Source organism: Apus apus, chromosome 28 (genome assembly GCF_020740795.1).
Source record: "Apus apus isolate bApuApu2 chromosome 28, bApuApu2.pri.cur, whole genome shotgun sequence".
In the NCBI taxonomy this organism is placed as follows: domain Eukaryota; kingdom Metazoa; phylum Chordata; class Aves; order Apodiformes; family Apodidae; genus Apus; species Apus apus.
Genome location: NC_067309.1, coordinates 1249368 through 1267499, shown reverse-complemented (window position 1 = coordinate 1267499; position 18132 = coordinate 1249368). Strand labels below are relative to the sequence as shown.

Below are 18132 nucleotides of genomic sequence, written 5' to 3'. Positions count from 1 at the left end.
ACCCCGGTTTGGGCAGAGACACCACCCGGCACCACCTTTGGCTCTTTTCACACCGATTTTATTCTTCTCCACCACCTCCCGGGGCGGGGATGGAGCCGCTTCCCGGCGCCCCCCCCCATCCCGAGGCGTTCCCGAGTCTCAGGCCGCCCCTCAGCTCTCGGGGCCGGCCGCCGCCTGCCTCTCTCGCCGGCGCTGGAGGAGTCGGTAGGCGCGGACCCCGCACAGGTACCCGCCGTACACCGTCAGCAGCATCATGGAACCGGAGAAGGCCTTGTAGCCGAAGTCGGCCAGCTGCTTGCCGGACACCATGGCCGCGCCTGCAACACGGGGAGGAGGGTTGGGGGGGGAAGAGCTCAGCGGGGCCGGGAACGCTCCCACCCCCCTCGCCAGGGCCGTTTCCCACCCCCTCCCCGCGCCCCTACCTGCCCCGCTCCGCTGCCTCCTCCGGTGCCTCCGCTTCCTGCGCGCCCGGCTGCCCCTTCCGGTCACGTGCCCGCCGCGCTGCCCGCCGGGAAGCTGAGGCCGATGGCGCCGCCGCTGCCGCCGCCTCAGGCCCGTCCCGCCGCTCCCGCCCCGTCCTGCCCCGTCCCGCCCCGTCCTGCCCCGCCCAGGCTGCCCTCCCTGCGGCGGAGCCGGCGGGAGCCCCGAGGGAGCGCGCTGGGGCCGGGGGCTGCGCCGGTCCCGGGAGGCGCTGAGGTCCCGGGAGGCGCTGAGGTGCTCGCCGGGCCCTGGCAGCCGGGGAGGCCCCTGGGGGAGACTCTGCTCCCCCTCGGTGCTGGCAGCGGGTGCTGCTCCGCTCCCCGAGCTCCTTGCTCAGCAGTTGAGTGCTGCGGTGGCGGCACCGCACTGCTCTGAGGGCCCTGTCGAGCTCTGAGGGCTCTTGTCGAGCTCTGAGGGCTCTTGTCGAGCTCTGAGGCTGCCCCAGACCGGCTGCCCTTCCCCCCCTACCCCCTTCTCTCCTCCTTTTCCCAGGCTGCTGCAGATCCCTGCGGTGCTGGATGTGCTGAGGCTGCAAAACATAACCCCAAATGGCAAAGGGAGGACTTTTTATAGCTCGTGAACTCCAGCGGCAGCGCAGAGCTGCTCCGAGGGTCTAAAAGGCAGAGACTTGCGGGTTTGGCTGCCCCCAGGTGAGGCCCGGGACCTTCAGCGGGTGCAGGACTCGGCGCTGCCCCTGGCGCTTGAGGAAGCCGCAGGAGGAGGGATGCACCAAGAGCTGAGCACTTCACAATGGAGTGCAATTCCAAAAGACGATTCCTGATCCTGCTGCAGCTCCAGGCAGGTGCTGGCCAGGGTGGGGGACTGCCTGGTGCCCAGGGAAGAGAGCTCAGAGCCCCTTTTTCCTGCATGAGCCTCATGTCCCAGCTCCCGAGCTGGGATTCCTGAAGCACTTCAAGACAAAGGGAACTAGAAGTTGTGCCAGCCCTGCGGGAACAGGCTGAGCTTCCTTTGTCCTCCCTCCAACCTCAGAAAAGTTCCTCCTTAGAGGAAGCCAGTGCTGGCTGCTTTCTGCACAAGAGCTCAGTTGAATTTAAAGGTCGCAGGGTGCCTAGTGAGGAAGAGTGTCTAATAAAAGGCACAGAAACAACTGCAGTGCCAGCAGATTGAATTCCCTGGGCAAGAGCCTGAGCAGAGGCCTAAGAGTCCTGGAAAGGTCACTCAGCACAAGATGCATTTCAAAGAAAGACAGGGACAAGGCAAGTGTGGAAAGAGCAGCTGGGAAGAGATGAATAAAACAACACAGCATGTCCCAAGGAGCTGAGACATCAGAGGAAGGGAGGCCTGGGGTACAGGGGACACGGGGGGTCCTGGCCCAGCTCCTGCAGGCCCCAAGTGGAAGAGTTTGGATTCTCTCCTCAGTTTCAGCTTTGCAATCCCAACCCTCTTCGGTCCCACAGCCAAAATTTAACGCTGGAACCTCTGCTGAGAAAAAGCAAGTGGGACACTGTGTGATGTTGTGACTGGGCAGTGACCTGCAGGGACATTCTTGCTGTTTCTGGGGCAGCACAGAAGGGTGCAGAGCCAGGAGGGGACTGACAGGGCCCTGCTCTGCACACTCAGCAAGCCCAGCAGGCACCAACCCCAAGACAATGATGCACCAGAGCCACAGAGCAAAGAGCACATCTCCCTCCTCCTCTCCAAGTTTATTTTAAGTGTTGTGAGGTGCACTGCTGGCCAGAGACCCAGGCAGGGGTGGGCAGACCTGCAGCAGCTCAGCCTGCCTGCCCAGACAGGGGTCAGCGAACTGCTGGACACGCTGGCCTGAGCAAACATGAGTGGAATGAGCAGCTTCAGAGGAGCAGAAAGGCACGTGGCACCCAGCTGGACAAGGGGCAAGTTTCAAAGGCACAACAGGAGGCAGGAGACCTCTGTCCTCTCCTGTGATGTTGGAGGTCTCCCTGTACCTCTGGCAGATCAGCACGTTGGGCAGTTTCCAGCATCCTTACAGCAGGGGCAGCAGGGAAAGTAAGTGTGTGTGGGACCTGCTTTCTCAGATCCTATCAAGCCACGTGCAGAAGCAAAGACCAGGCTAAGGCACAGACTGGAGCAAGCCAGAGAGAAGGCAAAAAGCTGCTGTGGATCATTCATCTGAAAGCAGCACGACCCAACTGCTTTGTCAGGTCCAGTGGCAGGGGTCACACAGCCTGCCAGCTGCTCAGAAAGACTCTGGGGCAGTTGGTCCCTGCATTGCCAAAGCCAGAGGAGGGAGAAAGGCTTCCCAGGGACAGTCAGCAGGCATGGAATTAGCACAGGCAACTCTGTGACAACAGGGGAGTTCCCCAGGTGCAGGGGCCAGGGATGACTGGGAGGGGGAAAAAAATCTAAATGAACCAGCTGTGAAGTCCTCCCACCCACAGCACTGGCTGTGTCCTCCAGCAGGAGCAGCTCAGCATGGCTGGGGAAGCAGCAGGTGGCAAAGGATGCTCTTTTCTGGGCTGGTGCTTCTTAGGAAGAAGAGTGATTCTCAGCCCCTTGGCAAGTCCTGAGGAGCTTTGCTCACCCTGGTGGAGCCTGGCAGGGACCTGTGTCCTCTCCACGAAAGAGTTAAGCCAAAAGCAAGGACAGCAAGCAGGGAAGGGCTGGTATCATGCCAGGTGGCCCCCATGGGGCTAATAGCAAAGCTTGTCCTCCCAGGCTTGCTCAAGATGACCTGGCAGAGTCCCTCAGATAACTGAATCCACCACAGCAGGAGGAAGTGGAAGGAGGAAGATGCTCAGCCCCACTCAGGGCAGACCCCAGAGAGCAGCAGAAGCTAAATGAGCCCTTCAAAGAGAGGGGGAGGTCAGCAGGTACCTCTGTGCAGATGCCAGGCTCAGGCTGGCAGTGTCCAGGGCTGAGAAAGGGAACCTCTGCCCTTCCAACACGCTGCAAAGGCTCCCAGGAAATCCAGACTCCTTCCACAGCTGCAGCAGCAGAGCAGGCTGGCGTGGGCAGGAGCTCTCTGCTCCTCTCGGCAGGGTCAGAGGCTCTGCAGCCCCCTCACATGTGCTCAGGGTGGTTCTGCAGACACTTGATGACATCAGTGACAGGTTTGCCCTCGTAGCAGATCTGATACACAGCTGTGAAGAGGGGGAACCTGTGGGCAGACAACCACAGTCACCCTGTCACCACAGCTTGTTGTCCCTGCAGGACACCGGGCAGGTGAGGCAGGGGCACGGTGCCTCAGCCCACGGGCCATTCCTGCCCCACTGCCTTGAGGTGGGCAGTGCAGAGATGGACCTGAACAGCACAGATGCCACAGGTGGGTTTCCTCTCCCACAGCTGCAGGAGAGGTCCCAGCCCCACCCCAAAGGAGCAGCCGAGGGAGATGGGAACACTCACTTCTCCACCACGTTCTTGCTCTTCAGGATGCGATGCAGCTCAGCAGACGTCTGGGGACCCTGCAGCTTCTGCCCGTTCAACATCTCCTTCTCCAGCTGCTCAATAGACTGAAACCCCCCAACAGTGAGGGAGCTGGACCCTGCAACCCCCTCTGCTGCCCCAGATGCCTTCCCTGTGGCCCTGGGTGGGGGCAGGATGCCGTGGAGCCGACTGGGTCCACCCCCCTGCCTGCTGGGGTGGTCGGTGCAGGGCTGGGTGTTCCTGCTCCCTCTCTGCTCACCTTCCCAGTCTTGGCAAAAGCCTCAGCCACCCTTCTGTTGCGGCCCCCGTAGCAGGTGGTGATGAGGTCAGCAACCCCACAGCTCTGCAGGAAGGTGGAGGAGGTGACAGGGCCCTTGCAGAAGAGTTTGGCAAAGCCAATCATCTCCATCAGTCCCAGACGGATCACGGCAGCCTTGGTGTTGTCTCCATAGCCCAGCCCGTCACAGAAACCAGCTCCTACAGCCACAACGTTCTGGAAAACAGCAGCAGTGTGGAGGGATCTGTTCCCCATGGAGCTCAGGGCTTTCCTGTGTCCGTGATCTTCCTGTGTGATCCCAACCCAAGCACAGGCTCCTGCCTCCCCTGCCTACACCAGGGATCATCATCCCTCCAAGCAGCTCAGCAGGACACATCCCAGTACCCTCCAAAGTCTGGCCATGGATCAGGGGCTCTCAGCGAGCCACAGTGGGGTCTGTTCAGCTGGCAGCCCCCTCCCCAGGGCTCCCTGCAGGGTCCCAGGGACCCCAGTGAGCAGCTCACCCACCTTGAGAGCCCCACAGATCTCCACGGTGTCAGCCTCCTCCACCACTGTCACTCGGAAGTTCGGTGTCTGCATCAGCTCCTTCAGCATCTGCCCGTGCTGCAGGTTCTTGCAGCCTGGAGAGACAAAGGGAGGAGGGGGAAGATGATGGGAGGAGACCCCTAGGGCAGGGCTGTGCTGCTCTCCTGCCCAGTGGTGGGTTCCTGCAGCACAGCCCGTGGAGCTGCTGCAGCAGGAGGAGCCTGTTGCCCAACTGATGGAGGTTGATAAACATTTGCAGGTCCACAACGTGCGAGGCACACATTGCCTGGCAGATAAGCAAGATTCAACCTTGGCATTCCCAGAAGATGAGGACAATCCCTGCTGCTGTGTCAAACAAGACAGAAACGACATGCCCAGTAGATTAAAGGCATCTTCAAAGGTTGCAAATTTGGGTTTGGAGGCTGCTGTTCTCCCTGTTCCTGCAGTGTCCTGCACCAGAGCCTTTCTGTGTGCTCTGCTTACACCTCTCCGGGCTCCACAGCCTCCTGCTCAGCATGTTTGCTTGTGTTTAAAACACAGACACTTTGAATCTTGTAACTTTGAACCCAGCAAGCTGTCCTGGTGGCTTTGGCTTCTCTGCATTCTCCAAAGCCACGTGCAGGATGTCAGGAACAGTCACCAGATGAAGAGCAGCCCTGGCTGGCAATAACTTGAGATCCAGGCGAGCATCCCTTGAAGCCCAAGGAAATGAAGGTAGGAACTCCATTTCTAAAGCACTTCTTGGTGTCCACCCCTTTCACATGTGCCAGGCAGACTGCCTGATGCTCAGGGTCTGTGCTGGCAGGAACTTTTAGACAAACCACTCTGCTTTCAGGGAAGTGAGGCATCATATTGCAAACCCTGTGCACGAGTTCATCCAGCTCCCGTGGAGTCTCTTTGCCTCCCCGGGGGAAAAAGGGCTGGGTGCCCAGAGGCAGCAGCAGTTTCAGGTGCACTGTGCTCACCCCTTTGCCTCTCTCTGCTCAGCAGAGCAGGGCTGTGGGCTCCTTACCGATGGTCGTTTCGCAGAACTTCTCGTCTGCCACTTCATTAGCAATATTGGCCCCCATGAGGACGCTCATCTCTATGCCCAGTTTCTCATGGATAATGTCTGAGATCAGCCTCAGCCCATCTGGTCCTTCATCCACCCCCTGGGAGACAACCAGGGACAGAGATGAGTATCTGCCCCCCCCCAGGAGACCAAGCCCCACCTATCTCATCCCAACAACCCCCCACTGCTCTGCTGCACCCCACTCCTCACAGTGCCCAAGGTTCTACACATACCCTCACCCTTCTCCTCTGAATCCTCACAGAGACTCTGCCCCCACTTCTCCTGGAGCCCAGTTTCTGCTCCAAAACCCCAGGATTCCCTTTGCAGCCCTTCCAAGCCAGGCTGCTTCCAGCCAGGCCCCTTGGCCCCTGCCCAGCAGAGCTTCTCCTGCCCACACCTTGATGAGTGACATCCCAACAGCATTTTTCTTCACGTGGCCCTGGAGCTGGTCACAGACTTTGCCAATAAACTGGTGGGGCACCACAAACAGGAGGATGTCAGCCTCAGCACAGGCTTTCAGCAGGTCTGGCTCTGCCACCTGGAGAGAGTGTGACTGTCACCGGGGGCTTGTGCCTCTAGTTGTGCAGTGAGTGTGTCCTGAATCCAGGACAAGGGGAGCAGGGGCTTGAAAGCAGCTGCTGGGGGCTTCCCTGGAAGGGAAGGAAGTCACAGGATCATGGAATGGTTTGGGTTGGAAGAGACCTTAAAGATCATCTAGTTCCAACCCCATTGCATGGGCAGGGACACCTCCCGAGGTCAGTGACCCGAGGTCCCCTTCCAGGGCTGGCAGGACAGAGGAGCTGGAGCAGAGCAGGGCCAAAGCAGCCTGAGGTGGTCCCATGAAGGTGGCTCAAAGAGCTGGGGTCGTTCTGGGGAGCTCAGCAGGCCAGAGCCAGCCCAGGGACTGAGCACACTCTGCGTGCTGCCCATGCCAGCTCGGCAGCAGCCACATGGCCTCAAGCCCAGCCTGTGGGGTGCCAGTGTGGGGGCAAAGGTGGGCAGTGAGAGCAGCCAGGGCTGCAGCTCAGCCAAGCACACATCAAGGTCACCAGGAAAATGTAAGCAAGTCCAGTGCAGCCCAGTGCATCCCCCACCTTCACACCCCAGTGCCCAGCACCCCGGGGCTGCAGCAGCTCCCGGCACAGCTATTTATTACCTCCCCAGAGCTTGGCTCTCAGCCCCGGACCTTGCAGAGGCTGCCAGGGTCCACACTCACCACGTTGGGGGGCAGTTTGTGCCCGGGCAGGTACTTGACGTTCTCGTGCTCCGTGTTGATGATGTCCGTGAGGCGCCGGCCGCCCACCTCCTCCTGCAGCACCCACATCCTCACCTGGCTCTCGAAGCCGCTCAGCCGCGCCGCGTTGCTGCCGGCGATCTTGGCGATGGCCGAGCCCCTGGGCGGGCAGAGCGGAGCCGTGGGCGGGGGGCACCGAGGCCACGGCCCCCACAGAGCCCCCTGCACCTCGGGTCACTCGTGCAAGGGTCCTGGTGACACGGGGACAGGGGGGATGGGGGGATGGGGACACGGCGCCGTGCTGGGGAAGGCGCGGGTGCCCGGGCAGCAGCTGCTCACCAGTTGCCGGAGCCCACGATGCAGACTTTCTTGCCACCCATGGTGCGGGGAGCCGGGGCACTGCGCAGCGAGGAGCCCGCCGCGGCTATTTCAAGGCCGCCCGGAGCGGGGGCGGCCTCGTCCCGCCTCCGGCCCCGCCTCAGCCCCGCGGGAACCGGGCACCCGGGGGAACCGGGCACCCGGGGGAACCGGGCACGGCAGCAGCAGCCGGTGCCCGGGGGAGGCAACGCGGGGCTGCGCCGCAGGTGGAAATTGCTCCCCTGAGGCGAAGGTGAACGAGCTCAGATCCCAAACCTCAGCCCAACTGGGAGTCGTGTCTGGCCAACCCCTCTCCCCCTTTTTATGCATCAAAGCAGTTTATTTCACACCCCCTCCCCCCAAGTAAGAAATCGGAACCATCTGGATGCCCCCCCAGGACACAACTCCTGCCCTGATCTCACAGCAGCACCAACCAGCCTTGTGCAAACGGCCCCGTTTCTTGCAGCCCCAGATCTCTTCCCCTTGCAGGTTTTCTCAAGCATTACATTGTTCCTTTTCTAAACAAGGCAGCCTGGGGACACTCGTGTCCCTTTTGCATAGTTTAAAAACCCTTCCATGTAAACTTTAATACAGTTTCCTCAAAATTATGCAGGGCTCCCGTGAGGCTCTCAACAGGCTTTCACAATCTAGATGATCTCCAGAGGTCCCTTCCAGCTCTGACAACCCTGGGGAATCTGGGCTGTCAAGAATCTTATCAGCAGCTTGGCCACTGGACTTCCAGTTTTGCTCAAGTTACTTTGTTTACCACAAAAGCACATTGTAAAGGCTTAGCAGACTCTGCAAGCCAGAAGGTCCCGACATGAAGGGCTCTCTATAAAAGGCCAAAACATGAAGAACATTTTCTCTCCAGTCTCTTAACCCGTTTGGCTTTTGTTAAAACAAAGTGGAGGTAAATCCTGTCCCTCACCCCGTGTCACCCACCAAGGCAGCTGCTCAGGAACGTGTGCTGTCAGCAGAGAAAGAGGGAGGCCAGTTTCCTTCACAAGAGGCTTTTATTAAAACTGGGTGACGTCTACAAGGATACAGTACAAAAAAAATTTTGGTCCATGGAAAAAAACCAAACCGTAACATTCAGTGAAGAAAAGCAAGTTACTCTGCACCAGCCTCGCCTGTCCCTCCCCTGGGGAGGCAGGGGCTGCTCCACCAGCACCCAGACCTTCACCCCAGTCCCACAGAGGAGCCATTTCCTAAGAGGGCCAAGGAGGAGGGAAGTGGAGAGTCTATTACTCACAGACACGTAGTAACACAGACACGAGTAGGGCCACCCAGGCTCCCAAATTGGTAGCAACTTTCCCAACCACACCACGGGTGGGCGTGGGGATGAGGGGGGTTTGTCAGTAACGGATTTTGCAGCTATTCCAAGATACTATGACCAACTTTCAAGTCCATTTTGCATTACAGTCCCGAGCAGAAATACTGAGATCCAGGTTAAGAGAAGCCATTCTCTAACACCTGACCACTACTTCACTAGTTATTCATCCCACGAAGAGGCACCTGGGCTGCTACTGGTAGAGAAAAATCTACTTGCACATTCCTGAACCATGCTGGGCCTTAGGGCAGCCTCAGAACCTAAAAACTTGACTAGAAACCACAGGAGCTTCAGCATGGAAACCTCTAACTCACACATGCTCAGAGCTATGTCCATTCCCACCCTCAGATCCACACGAAGGAGCTGCTGGTCCCCACAGCAAGTGACACAGGAAAAGTGTCCCAAAGGAATGAGCCTACAACACTGTGCTCCTGCACAGCTCCACCAGGCAGCTGCTGCAGGGAAAACCAGCAGCCAGGTGGTTTGCTGGAACCACCAGTGCAGGATTTCTGAAGTGCAGTGAGGTCTCATCACCTGAAAGCTTCCACATCCCTGCAGAGCCAACGCCTCATTTCCCCTGTGATCCTGGGGACAGTCTGTCAAAGAACACAAAGGGAACAGGGCAGGGAAAGAGGGGCAAGAAGCAATTCTCTACACAGTCCAGGAACTTCCTCAAGGAAGAGTGACCTACGAGGCAGCCCAGTGCAGCAGCACCCCCGAGTGAGGGAGTCAGGGCAGGGAGGTATCTCAGCTCATGGCATCCTGCCCACTTGGTCTCCCTGGCACCTGGCTATAAAACAAGGCAGGAAGAGACTGGCCACAGAGCTTGACCCTCAGAGCACAGCCAGGCTTCCCAGACCCAGGTCTCCCCTGTGCCACAACTAGATGCTAGTTGGGGACAAATGGGCTGTGGTTTTTGAACTTGAGAAAGGCTCCAAGTCAGGAGTTGTACTGGCTACTGGGGACACTACAGGTCGTGTGGAGTCAAGGGGAGGCTCTCGGAAGCCTTGGGACTGACAAGGCAACAGTCAGGAAGAAAACCAGGTAGAAATGTGTGTTCATTAGAGCCTGCCTGTTTGCCACACCCCAGAATACCCTGTGTGTCCTGGAGCTGCCCCAACAAGGACAATGCCAGGGTGAATAATGACACAGGCCTCACTGCTGGAGTGGGATTATGTGAGTCTTAACAGCCAGCTCTGCAGCTCTGTCTCCACAAATGGCTGTGATGCCTCCTGGCTGGGGAGGAGGGAGCAGCCTATGTGTTCCGGATCCCCAGGGCCTGCTCCAGCTCCTGCCGCCTTTGCTGCACCTGCAAGAGACACCAGGAGCTCAGCATTACCATTCTCAGGTGGTGCAGCCCCACAGAAACCAGTAACACAGGACCCAGGTGGGAAAGGGTGAACTCCAACTGGACCCAAGGTGCATCAGCAGTGTCTCCAAGTGAAGCTCAGCACTGGCACTGTCAGCAAGGAGTGACAGGAACCCTGAGCCACTGGGTGAGGAGAGGGACCCCTGCTCAGGGACACTCACCTTGGAGTAGAAGTATCTGCACACAGCTTCCTGAGCCCAGGGCTGGAAGTAGAACTCAGCTCGACGCTCCTCTTCAGGATTCCCAACAACATCAGTCATTGTCTGGAGAGCACAAAGGACAGAGCAGTTCAAGGAGAGCAAAAGCTCTGGCTGTGCTGAGCAAGCCCAAACTCCCTCCCCTTTCCTCAAAGAAATTCCTGTGCAGTCAGGTCAGGTTCTTACGCTCGACTCCAATTCCAGCCTTGCTTTCTGAGCAAGAAATTGCCTCTCTCTCTGTGGGAGCTGGTTATAATGAGGGAAGCCTGAGCCTGGATCTACCTTCCACACAAGACAAAGCTTTTACCTTTAAATCACGGCACTGGGACTGCAGCCAGTCATTGATGAAGCCCTGAGGATCTCGGGCAAAGCTCAGCATGAACTCCCGCTGGGTCTTCAGCTGGTTAATTGTCTCTATTGTTTCATGAATCTGAAGGAGAGAAGAACAGCAACTGAACTGCTGAGCAGGGGAAAAAAAAGTCAGACAGAAACATCCAGAGAGCCAACACACACAGGCAAATTCTTACCCTCCCTGCTTGACTGACACCCATCCTCTCTTCCCAGTTTCCTGCTCTCAATTTTCCCACTGACCATATGATTGGAAACAAACTTCCAGGTGAAGCCACCTGCTTGTAGGCATGGCTGACCCCACTGCAGCTTCCACCTGCACAGCAGAGCTGAACTATCCTGTCCTGCTCAGGGGTCAGCTGCTCCAGGGACACACACAGCAGTGAGATCCAAAGCTCTTCCTACCTTGTTATCCAGAGCAGCAATTTCCTGCTGGCTGGCAGTGGAGAGCAGGAAAGAATTCATCTGAGTTTTCAAGGTGTCATCCACCTCCACATCAATGTCATAGCAAGCAGTTTTCTTCTGGTCATTTGGGTCAACACTAGGGACAGCCACAAGAAAGAAGCTAAAATAAGGGAGCAGCTCCATAAAGCACCAAATTGTAGCTGCTTTGGGATGATGCAGGATCCAGGCTGCAGGCAGGGCTGAGCCTGGTGTCAGCTTCAGCTCTGGCACCATGAGCAGCAAAGCTCCCCTGATGGCTTTGCAGCACAAGGACCAAGGGATTGCTCCAAGCAGGTTTCCATCTACAACAGAGGAAGGCAAAGGACAGCAGGAACATGGGAGTGCCTTGTGGGAAAGAGGGTAAACTGAAGAGGTGGCTGTTGTAGAAGGAAAGAATGACAGAAACATGAAGCTGCTGCTGAAAATCTCAATGTTATTGTATCATCTTCCTCTGCCAGCCTCATCCATCCCTTTCAGCTAGAAACATGAAGCCAAGTGGACCAGCCTCACCTGATGACATGATTAATGATGATGGGTTCCGGGGGCATGAGCAAGGCATGGAGCCTCTGTGGGATTTCAGAGAACTTCATCCGCTGAGATTCAAAGATCTGTGGCAGAAACAGAGGGCTGAGGGAAGGCAGGGGAGCCCGGTGCCAGGCAGCACTGGCAGCTGGCAGAGCTGAGGAGGGGCTGGGTCCAGCTCCTGTTACCTGCTGCAGGTACTTGTCACAGATGACGTACTCCCGCTCGTGGGGGTCCTGCAGCTTGTGGGTCTTGATGTATTGCCAGAGGGCCTGGATGATGACGGGCCGGGTCTGGGTGTGAATCCCCAGGAGACGAGCCAAGCGGGGGTCCAGCTTGAACTGGGGGGGCTGAGGCAACAAGCAGAGGGAGGTGAGGAGGCCACAGACACAGCTGGTGCCCAGCACTGTCACCTCCAACACCTCACCTGGTAATCCAGCATCAGGAGGACAGTGCAGCGCACGTTGACATCCCCCGGCCTCTTCACCTGGAAGCCATCTGTCTCCTGAGTGGTAGCAGTTCTGTGCCACTGAGCAGGAGAGGACATTTAGAAGCTCCCCCACACCTGGTTCCCTCCCCTCCTGCTGCGTGGCACCCAACAAATCCCACCCACCTAGAGAAGTTCACCTTGTTCCCACTGACAGCTCGAAACAAGAGTGAATACGTTTGTTCAGTGCCCCAGCAAGTCAAAGGAAAAGCTAAGAGCAGAATTCCAGAGCTCCTGGTTCCCAGCCACTGGTTCAAGCCTTGAGCAGCCCCACCTCTCAAGTTACAAACCCTGCCTGCTCAAACACCAACCCCTCCTTAAGAGGTAAGACAGCAAAAAGCAGCTCACCTCTACCAGGTGATTGTCAGGGCCATACAGGTCTTTATCAAGTTCAATGACCAGAGACTTAAAGAAGGATGAGAACTTTCTTTTCTGCTTGGTGGCATCATATTTGGACAAAGCAGACTGCAAGCAACACAGGAAGGAAAAGTGTTAGGACAGCAAGTCTCAGCACTCAAGCACAGCCACCGTGCACAACAGGGTTCCTTTCAGTTCTGGACACCTAAATTCACCAACATGTGCTTGAAAAATCAAGTTCCAAGTCAGAAAGTGAAAGGCTGGAGTTAAGGATGAGCTGGCAGGAATTAAATCACTCAGCAATCACACAGAGTGCAAGTGCCCTGCTTCTCAGAGCCAGGGTACCCACGTGCCACTGATCTGCTCTCACCATTAATTCTTATAGCTCTAAGAATTTGAATAACTCATGTCCTGCCACGGGGACACCCTTCAGCTTCCAAGATGGGCTCAGTCTCTTCACCACCAGACTCCTTGGAAAACAGAGACGAAGGAGGATATCAAGCCCCTTGCTACACTCTCAAGGACAAACAGAAAATGGTTTCATTGCCAATTCCAGATCCCTAAAGCCACCTGTGCTTGGGGCTTTCACACTCACATCTTCCAGCAGCCGTCCTTCCACCCGGAGCTCCCAGGAGGCAACTGTTCCTTCCCCATCCTCTGCATCTGACTTGGCTGGGTTGAAGGTGTTGGAGATAAAAATCCGCAGCTTTCGTTTTTGCTGAGAGAAAAAGCTTTGGCTCAGGGTTCATCCTGCAACAAAGGGCTGAGCATCTTGCTTATGGTTTTGCTAAAACTAAGCTTCATGTTTTTAGCTGCCTCAGATTCCCCCTCTCCCAGGGCAGACAGTGGAGAAACAGACACTTCTGGCTCCATTCCTTGCTTATGTCTGGAGCACTAAGATTCCCGAGACTCCAGGATCCCAAGCTTCAGTGCCCTCCTGCTGCCTTAAGCAAAAGGAAGAGCTTCCAATCCAGGAATGCTGCCCTCCCCTACCTTAATGGGTCTCTTCAAAGCCTCCTGGATGTCCAGGCGCTTCCTCATGATGGTCTGGTCCAGTTTCCTCTCAAAAGCCAGAAGGTCCATGTAGGCCTGAGACTCGGGCACCAGCTCTCGAATCTAGAGCCAAGCAAGGACACAAAATCCCTGTCAGCTCCCCTGGGCTCCTCCAGCCTCTTTCCTGTCACCACAGGCTGCATCTGCACGTGCCACTCACCCTCTGAGGTAGAATTTTGTCAGCCATCTTCTTCTTTTTGGCACTGTTGAGGGAGAGGCACAGACCTGAGCACAGGGAGCAACGGACACCTCCCTGGCTCAGCCCCTGCAGCACTGGGGGGTCACTGCTCACCCCCTCCCCAAAACCACCCCCTCCCCAAACCCACCCTCTCCCCAAACCCATCCTCTGCCCAAACCTGACACCTCCCCAAACCCATCCTCACCCCAAACCCACCCTCTCCCCATGCCCACCCCCTCCCCAAACCCACCCCCTCCCCAAAAGCATCCTCTCCCCAAACCCACCCCCTCCCTGTGGGGCTTTCGGGAAGAGAGGGAACACATCTGTCCCCGCCCCCCCCCCCGTCCCCGCCCCCGGGACGTCCCGCTGCATGGATGCTCCGGGATGTCCCCGCTGCCTAGGGATGCGGGTCCTTACTTGTGGTTGCGGTTGGGCACGGCCTGCGGCTGCACCTGCTGGAGCTGCTGCGGCGCCGGCCTCTTGCGGGCCTGGTCCAGGCTGGCCTGCGCCATCCCGGGCCGCACCGCCGGGCTCCCGCCGTAACCGGGCGGCCCCATGGAGGGACCCTGTGGCGCCAGTCGACTTCCCGGTAACATTCCGGGGCGCTGCGAAGAGAAGAAAACCGATCCAGTGCCCACCGAGAGGGGCTGTTCGTTCCCGTCGCACACCCCCCCCCCCCCCCGACCCCATCCCTCCCGCCCCGCCCCGCCGGCCCCTCCCCCGCCTCACCGGGTAGGCGGCTCCCGGCAGCGGGGAGCGATACAGGCCCTGCCCGGGAGCCGGGCCCATGCGCACCGGCCCGCCTGGCGTGCCCGGGCCCAGCGCAGCGGCCCCGGCAGCGGCTCCGGCCCCTCCGCCGCTGGGAGCCACGGCCTGGAAACCCGCCCGCGCCGCCATCTTCCCCGACACAAAGGGGAGCGGGCAGGAAGCGGAAGTGCGTCATGGAGAGCGGGAGGGAGGGGGCGCACTAGAGAGCCCCCGCCCGGCAGCAGCGCCCTCTGCCGGCGGGAGGACCCCGCTGGAGGACAGGGGGGGGGGGGCTTTGGGGGGTCCTGAGGGATCTGGGGGGTCTGGGGTCCAGAGGCCGGGTCTGGAGCGGTGCAGGAGGGTGCGGGGGCTTTGGGGGGTTCTGGAGGGTCTGGGGTCCAGGGGCTGGGTCTGGAGCGGTGAAGGAGGGTGCGGGGGATTTGGGGGGTCCTGGGGAGTCTGGAGGGTCTGGGGGGTCTGAGGTCCAGGGGCTGGGTCTGGAGCGGTGCAGGAGAGTGCGGGGGCTTTGGGGGGTCCTGGGGAGTCTGGGGGTTCTGGGGTCCAGGGGCTGGGTCTGGAGCGGTGCAGGAGAGTGCGGGGGCTTTGGGGGGTCTGGGGTCCAGGGTCGGGTCTGGAGCCGTGCAGGAGGGTGCAGGGCATTTGGGGAGGTCCTGGGGTCCATGAGGGTTGATTTTGGGGGTACAGGATCCTGGGGGAGATGTTCATGGGGGAGTGAAGGGTCCTGTGGGCGGTAGGAGCCGGGCGGGCTCTGCGCTGGGGATTCTCATCTTCGCAAAACCACCTGTGAGGGAGTTTGCGGCTCCTTCAACCCCTCCGGGACTCACCCCCCCGCCTCGCCTGGCACCGCACTCGTTCTGGTCCCTCCCGCCTCGGTTTAGCGGGGCTGGTTCCCGCAGCAGCCCCCGGAGTGACCGCCCGGGAGCTGGGGAGGGCTGGGGTGCCAGCCCCCCCGCCGGCCGGGCCGAACCAGCAGCTCCCGGCTATAAACTCCTGCCCATTGCAGGGGACGCTGCTCCTGAAGCCTCCGGTGCTCCGGGATGTGCTCAGAGGGAGGTGGATTTACCTGCCCTGGGGATGGAGAACCTGGCGGGGAACCCTCCCACCTCCCTCCTGTCTCAGACAGGAACGTCGCAGGGGCGTGAATGGCCGTGAAGGGACTCGGTTTGCTCGGGGGCCGAGGGAAAGGCTTCCCAGCCCCCTGCAGCGTGGCTCGGGTTGCTGCAGAACCGGCTCCGAGGCCGCTTTCCTGCGGGTGTCAGCGCCGGGTTCCCCGAACACTCACCCCGGCGGCTGCTCAGAGGGAAACAGGGAGACAGATCCCTCCAGCATTAATCTGGGGGGGGGGAAGCCAAGCGAGCAGTCACACCTCAAGTATTAATTAAGCAATTAGTGATGATTATGGGTCATTTTGGGGGCTGTCTGTACAGTGCATTGTGGACCGAGCAAAGGAGGGGGGTGTGGGCACCTTTTGTGCCAGAGCCGGCGCTTCCTATTCCTGCTGAAAACCTCGGAGCTTCCAGCTCAGCCACCAGCTGCTGGTCCCTCATCCATGTGGCCGTGCAGTTAATTTAATGCCACCTCCGGCAGGCTCGGCGCCCGGCAGCCTCGTGAAATATTCATGAGCAAAGAAAAGCAGTGCAACTTTATCTGCTCCCTGTTGTTCAGGTGCAACTTCGGCTGCGCCTCGGAGCCCGGCGGGAGCCTTTTGGGCAGGCGGGGAAGGTGCCTGGCTCTCCTGGCAGGGGGACGCAGAGGGAGAGAAAGACAGGGCTGACCTGAGAACTGGAGAGAGGGGGGAGTGGGAGAGTTTGCTCAGGTCGACCCAGGGAGCCGGGGAGCTGCAGGGTCTTGAGAAACCCCACGTCGTGTGAGCTGAGGGTGACCTCAGGCTGCTGTCCCTAGGGATGCTCTCGGATCAGTCCTCTTTGTCCCCCGCTGCCTTCTGTAAGAGACCCACGGGTGACATAACCCCGGCTTCCTTGGCTAAGCGTCTCCTTTAGGCTTGCCCTTTCTTTCCTCTGCCCTGAGGGTTTGTTGCTTTGCCCCTCCCCGTGGAAACGGTTTGTGAAACGCCAGCCCAAGCCCCTTCCCTTCCTCACGCCTGCTGGCACCAGGCAGCTCCCCTGAAACCTTCCTCCCCAGCCAGCCCAGCTCTGGCTTCAGGCAGCCCAACAGCTTCCAGGGCTGGGTCGTTATATCCCAGTGCCTGGTGTTTGCTGGCAGCTCCAGCAGCGAGCGTGCGGGAACCGGGCGCGGTTGCCAGGGCAGGGGAGGGGTGCTGCCGTCTGTGCGTTGCGGGATGAATCCCGGCTCCCTAGGGATCTCGGCAGCCACGCAACCCGCCGGGAAAACACAGCAGCGCGTGAGCAGGTGCTGCCCAGCACCTCGGACCTGCGGGTGTCACCCCCCGTCCTCCCCTGGAATGTCATTAACTCCTGATCTCTCCGCCTCGGGCGACAGACGGGGGTGCTTGTCCCTGCTGCCCCTGGGGCTGCCAGGGGAGCACCCATCCCTGAGGAATTCCCACCAGGACGGGGCTTCCCCAGCCCGTGTCCTGCCCTGCCCGGATCCTTGAGTGCACCTCGAGTCTGAAAATGTGCAGCTTTTCCACTTCGCATCCAAGAGCTGCTCCCTCCGGTGCCTTGGCCGCCCGCCCGCTGTATTCCCACGGGAATTGCAGGTGCCTTTGGGATCCGGGCACCTCCTCTGCCAGTCTGTTCCAGGCTGTGGCTCCCGGACATCACGTCCAGCAGCAGCAGGAGCCTCAGGCAGCCGGGCTGGGGATGTGCCTGTGCCGTGCGAGGCTGCGACAGATGGATGGGGTGACCTATTCCCAGCCCAGCCCAGCAGGTTAATGGGAAGCTATGGAAGAGATTACAGCTCGCTGAGACAGGGTCACTGTCTGCCCCCTGCACCAGGAGCTGCTCTGGATGCCGTTGTGGAGGGAGCAACGCGTTCAGCTGCTCCGGCTGCTCACAGCGGCTGGCTGCACTTAATTTAGGTTCATTAACTCCCTTCTGGGCTCAGCTATGTTATTGTCTTCCACTCGGAGTCCACCCTGTGGCCTTTGCAGCACCAGCTCTGGCAGAGAAGGACCAGAATGGCAGGAAGACCATTCCAGTTTAAATGCAAAACACTCATCTGCCGTTTACAGGAGCAAGAGGGATGTGGCCAGAGCCAAGGGACTGGTGGGACTTTGGCATTTCAGCATCCCCTGCCCGCTCACCAGTATCCAGTCTCCATGGGGTCCTCAGGGCTTTTTCGGATGCCCAGTGTTGGATCTGGCACGTGCCTCTTGCTCTTTATAGCTGGAATTTTTTAGAACAAAAAGTGTGTTTAGGTGTGTGCTCCGACTGCCACCAACGGGGTTAAACTGGAACCAGGTGTGACTGGGGGGAGTGACCAATTCCTGCTGAATCTCAGGTGTCTGTCCCAAACCTCAGAAGTGTTACGGGCTGTCAGAAATTAACAGCTGTGGGTTCGTTAATTCTCTTCCCCCTGCTGGAGAGCAAAAGTCAGTTCCCATCCTCCAGTGCTCAGTGTCCCCTGGGACGTGCTCAGTGTCCCCTGGGACGTGTTCACACAGCAGTGCAGGACCAGGCAGCACTGCTGGGGTACCCAGAGCAATCACCACCTCAGCGCAGCTTTCAGAGACACTTGAATGTGACTCTGCTCAACATCAGCTCTGATGTTGCCGGTATTTCTGTGCTCATTTAAAAGCAGCACTGGAAGCCTGGACCAAAGCTTTATCCTCCCCCTCTCCTTTTTGTTGTGGCTCCAGGATTTCAGTGA

The 18132-nt window shown here is 58.9% G+C and overlaps 3 protein-coding genes across 4 annotated transcripts; all 3 read right to left on the bottom strand.

Moving 5' to 3' along the window:
• Positions 1-36: 36 nt before the first annotated feature.
• Positions 37-513, bottom strand: LOC127395058 (cytochrome c oxidase assembly protein COX14 homolog). Its single transcript, XM_051641475.1, has 2 exons — positions 423-513; positions 37-317 (listed from the first exon to the last, which is right to left on the bottom strand). Exon 2 carries the CDS (start codon positions 307-309, stop codon positions 151-153), a length of 159 nt encoding a protein of 52 aa, XP_051497435.1. The 5' UTR covers positions 310-317; positions 423-513; the 3' UTR covers positions 37-150.
• A 1612-nt stretch (positions 514-2125) lies between these two features.
• Positions 2126-7373, bottom strand: GPD1 (glycerol-3-phosphate dehydrogenase 1). 2 transcript variants are annotated; one of them, XM_051641477.1, is made up of 8 exons: positions 7270-7373; positions 6913-7090; positions 6094-6234; positions 5658-5796; positions 4628-4740; positions 4103-4336; positions 3823-3929; positions 2126-3577 (listed from the first exon to the last, which is right to left on the bottom strand). In XM_051641477.1, the coding sequence occupies exons 1-8, from the start codon at positions 7308-7310 to the stop codon at positions 3481-3483; spliced, it is 1050 nt and encodes a 349-aa protein (XP_051497437.1). In that variant the 5' UTR covers positions 7311-7373; the 3' UTR covers positions 2126-3480. The 2 variants fall into 2 exon arrangements, with proteins under 2 accessions (XP_051497437.1, XP_051497438.1); XM_051641478.1 differs by lacking the exon at positions 6094-6234.
• A 908-nt stretch (positions 7374-8281) lies between these two features.
• Positions 8282-14470, bottom strand: SMARCD1 (SWI/SNF related, matrix associated, actin dependent regulator of chromatin, subfamily d, member 1). Its single transcript, XM_051641515.1, has 13 exons — positions 14302-14470; positions 13990-14177; positions 13555-13597; positions 13335-13457; positions 12937-13059; positions 12333-12449; positions 11925-12026; positions 11686-11847; positions 11486-11583; positions 10937-11072; positions 10491-10613; positions 10148-10249; positions 8282-9926 (listed from the first exon to the last, which is right to left on the bottom strand). Exons 1-13 carry the CDS (start codon positions 14467-14469, stop codon positions 9873-9875), a joined length of 1539 nt encoding a protein of 512 aa, XP_051497475.1. The 5' UTR covers position 14470; the 3' UTR covers positions 8282-9872.
• Between the last annotated feature and the right edge of the window lie 3662 nt (positions 14471-18132).

Coding starts and splice junctions, on each gene's coding strand:
- LOC127395058 (XM_051641475.1), bottom strand. CDS start 309: ATGGTGTCCGGCAAGCAGCTGGCCGACTTCGGCTACAAGGCCTTCTCC.
- GPD1 (XM_051641477.1), bottom strand. CDS start 7,310: ATGGGTGGCAAGAAAGTCTGCATCGTGGGCTCCGGCAACTG. Junction 4,337..4,627: donor AGATCTGTGGGGCTCTCAAG/GTGGGTGAGCTG, acceptor GCTGTTTTCCAG/AACGTTGTGGCTGTAGGAGC. Junction 3,930..4,102: donor CTTTTGCCAAGACTGGGAAG/GTGAGCAGAGAG, acceptor GGGGGGTTTCAG/TCTATTGAGCAGCTGGAGAA.
- SMARCD1 (XM_051641515.1), bottom strand. CDS start 14,469: ATGGCGGCGCGGGCGGGTTTCCAGGCCGTGGCTCCCAGCGGCGGAGGG. Junction 11,073..11,485: donor ATCATTAATCATGTCATCAG/GTGAGGCTGGTC, acceptor GGCTGTCCCTAG/TGTTGACCCAAATGACCAGA. Junction 10,250..10,490: donor CCCAGTGCCGTGATTTAAAG/GTAAAAGCTTTG, acceptor TGTGCTCTCCAG/ACAATGACTGATGTTGTTGG.